At 48.6% G+C, this 2,176-nt stretch overlaps 2 protein-coding genes across 2 annotated transcripts, besides 4 other annotated features; both read right to left on the bottom strand.

The window, feature by feature from the left end:
• Tc00.1047053511651.19 (delta-adaptin, putative) lies at positions 1–661 on the bottom strand (the record flags this gene model as incomplete). Its single annotated transcript, XM_797542.1, has 1 exon — positions 1–661. A coding segment is annotated over one exon (661 nt), but the record flags the coding sequence as incomplete, so codon positions are not given.
• Positions 1–2,176: a sequence feature (heterozygous, non-Esmeraldo-like haplotype).
• Positions 748–888: a microsatellite.
• Positions 959–980: a sequence feature (AT_rich).
• Positions 1,254–1,293: a microsatellite.
• Tc00.1047053511651.10 (ATP-dependent DEAD/H RNA helicase, putative) lies at positions 1,351–2,176 on the bottom strand (the record flags this gene model as incomplete). The annotated part of the gene is made up of 1 exon (XM_797541.1): positions 1,351–2,176. A coding segment is annotated over one exon (826 nt), but the record flags the coding sequence as incomplete, so codon positions are not given.

Genomic DNA, 2,176 nt, shown 5'->3' with positions numbered 1-2,176 from the left:
CTCGATTGCGGCGAGCAAGTTCACACAGGATACACACCACCGCCCCACGTACGGCAGGATCATTGTCGCAACGTTCGCTGTGATCATCCAGCTTTTCCTTTAGCCGTGGGTACGTTGGCCGCAGGGCGTCAGGATACTCAAAAAATATGCGATACAGACTAAGCACCGCCTTCTTGCGGACGTAATTTCGTGGATGATTCAGCAGATTCACAACATCCACAACAAGGTCCCTCGCAATGTTCTTTGTGCAGATAGAGGAAATACAGTAAAGCGCAAACCCCACTTCGTACTGATTCGCACTTGCGAGATCGCGCTTCAGTAATGCCGTCAGAAGCGGCAAGACGTCTGTCTTCGGGGTGAAGGTGATGCATGCCGCCATGTATCCAATACGCTTGTGCGCAAATGATCTATCAGCCATGACTTCAATAATGTTAAACGCCCCGTATGCTGCGGAGTAACCGAGCATAGAGAAGTACACCGCCTTCAGCACCGCTGTGACCTTCACACTCTGCACCGTGGATGTAATCTCCTTCCGTGTCTCCGCGATGCATTGCTCAATCACCTCCGCCTCGCTCTTCTTGGCGGAGCGCAACTTCCGCACAACTTCCGCAAGGGAGTTTTGGAAAAGAATCTGACTCGCCACCCGCGTTGCCTCCGCCATCACAAAGCCGCAGTGGCAGTACTAACCGGGGGAGAGGGGGGGGGGAAACCGACCAGTCGGTGCAGCAGGTACCGCAAACAATTCTAAAACAAACCAACCAAACAAAAACAAAAAGAAATTAATCAGTTCACAGCCAAAAGAGCAACTGACTTGTGTACAAACAAAAAAGAAAAAAACAACAACAAAGGAATAAGAAGCAAGAAAGAGAAAACAAGTGAACAAACAAAATGTAATGGCACACACACACATCAATAAAAACAACAACTAATGAACAGACAGGAGAAGACGCGCGACTTCTTTATTTTTTTTTTTTTTTAAAGGAAGGGAAGTTCCGCAGCAAGAGAAAAAACAATGAAATGAAGACGCAGCGGCAGCAGCAGCCTAAAGAAAGCAAAACAAAACAAAGAAGAATAATAATAATAAAGAAAAAGAGAAACGTTTATTCGTTTTGCATCCAAAAGGAAATGGGCGGTAATGACAATATCAAACGTAGAAGCCATCACATCTCTTGAAGAAACTGTCCAACCGCCCAGCACCCTTCTTCTTTTCGTTACTCTCCTGTACTTCCCTTCCCACCACATGTTGCATCCTCTTTTTCTTTTTTTTTTTTTCTATTTTTTTTTTTTCCTTTTCATTGTGTGTGTAAAGGGGCATTATTCCCATCCCTCTCTTTCCCTCTGTCCCCTTCCTTACAGTTCGGCCCCAAGAGCCGACACTTTATTCTGAATTCGGCTCTGCGCCTCTTCCTTGATTTCGTTCAGCTTCTTGACCGCTGCACGCACAGCCTCCACGGTCTTTCCAATAAGTAGCAGGTACAGCGGCCGCACGCCCTCACGCAGGCGGTGGGAGTGTTTGTACTTTCGGTCAAAAAAGACACCCTTTCGGATTATTGTAGTTCCCGTTTCCTCCTGCACAGAACGCAACAAATTCGCGCTCTGCATCCGCAACCGAATGCGCTCGGGAAGATCGTTGATGGGATACTCGGCCTCAAAACGAGCACATGTACCGGAAGGATCAACAATGGAGTCAGTCGTCTTCCGCGCGTACGCAAGTGCAGATGCGAGACGTTCCTGTTGTTCTTGTTGCTGCTGCGAGGAGAGTGTAAGGGCGCTAGTGTCCCTGTACAACATGAGGGCTGTAGAATCCTCCTCATTGCGACTGCCACCACCTCGGGTTCCATCTTCGTGCACTGCAACAATCTCAATACCGTCCTCCTTCCCATCTTCATCACCTTCAGACAAATCCGAGTCCGTGCAGGAGCTGGCGGATAAATACTCTTCAAGCCCTGCTGCCCGCGCTGCCGCCTTAAATTGTTCTTCTTGACCGCGGTCTGTAAAGCGTAGCTTCTTTGCCTTCATGTAACCCCTGTAAAACCCCGTGTTGTGCCGTACAATGCCCTCCTTACGTTTCTCTCGTAACTTTGCAGCCCGCTCATATAGTTCCTCTGGTACCTGCTGCTGTGAACGTTCAAGGCCCTCACAGAGTTCCACGGATAAGTCGTCATCCTTCCCACGC

This window comes from Trypanosoma cruzi, genomic scaffold (assembly GCF_000209065.1).
Source record: "Trypanosoma cruzi strain CL Brener 1047053517151 genomic scaffold, whole genome shotgun sequence".
Classification (NCBI taxonomy): Eukaryota; Euglenozoa; class Kinetoplastea; order Trypanosomatida; family Trypanosomatidae; genus Trypanosoma; species Trypanosoma cruzi.
The sequence above is the reverse complement of the archived record's forward strand: the minus strand, read 5'-3'. Positions and strand labels throughout refer to the sequence as shown.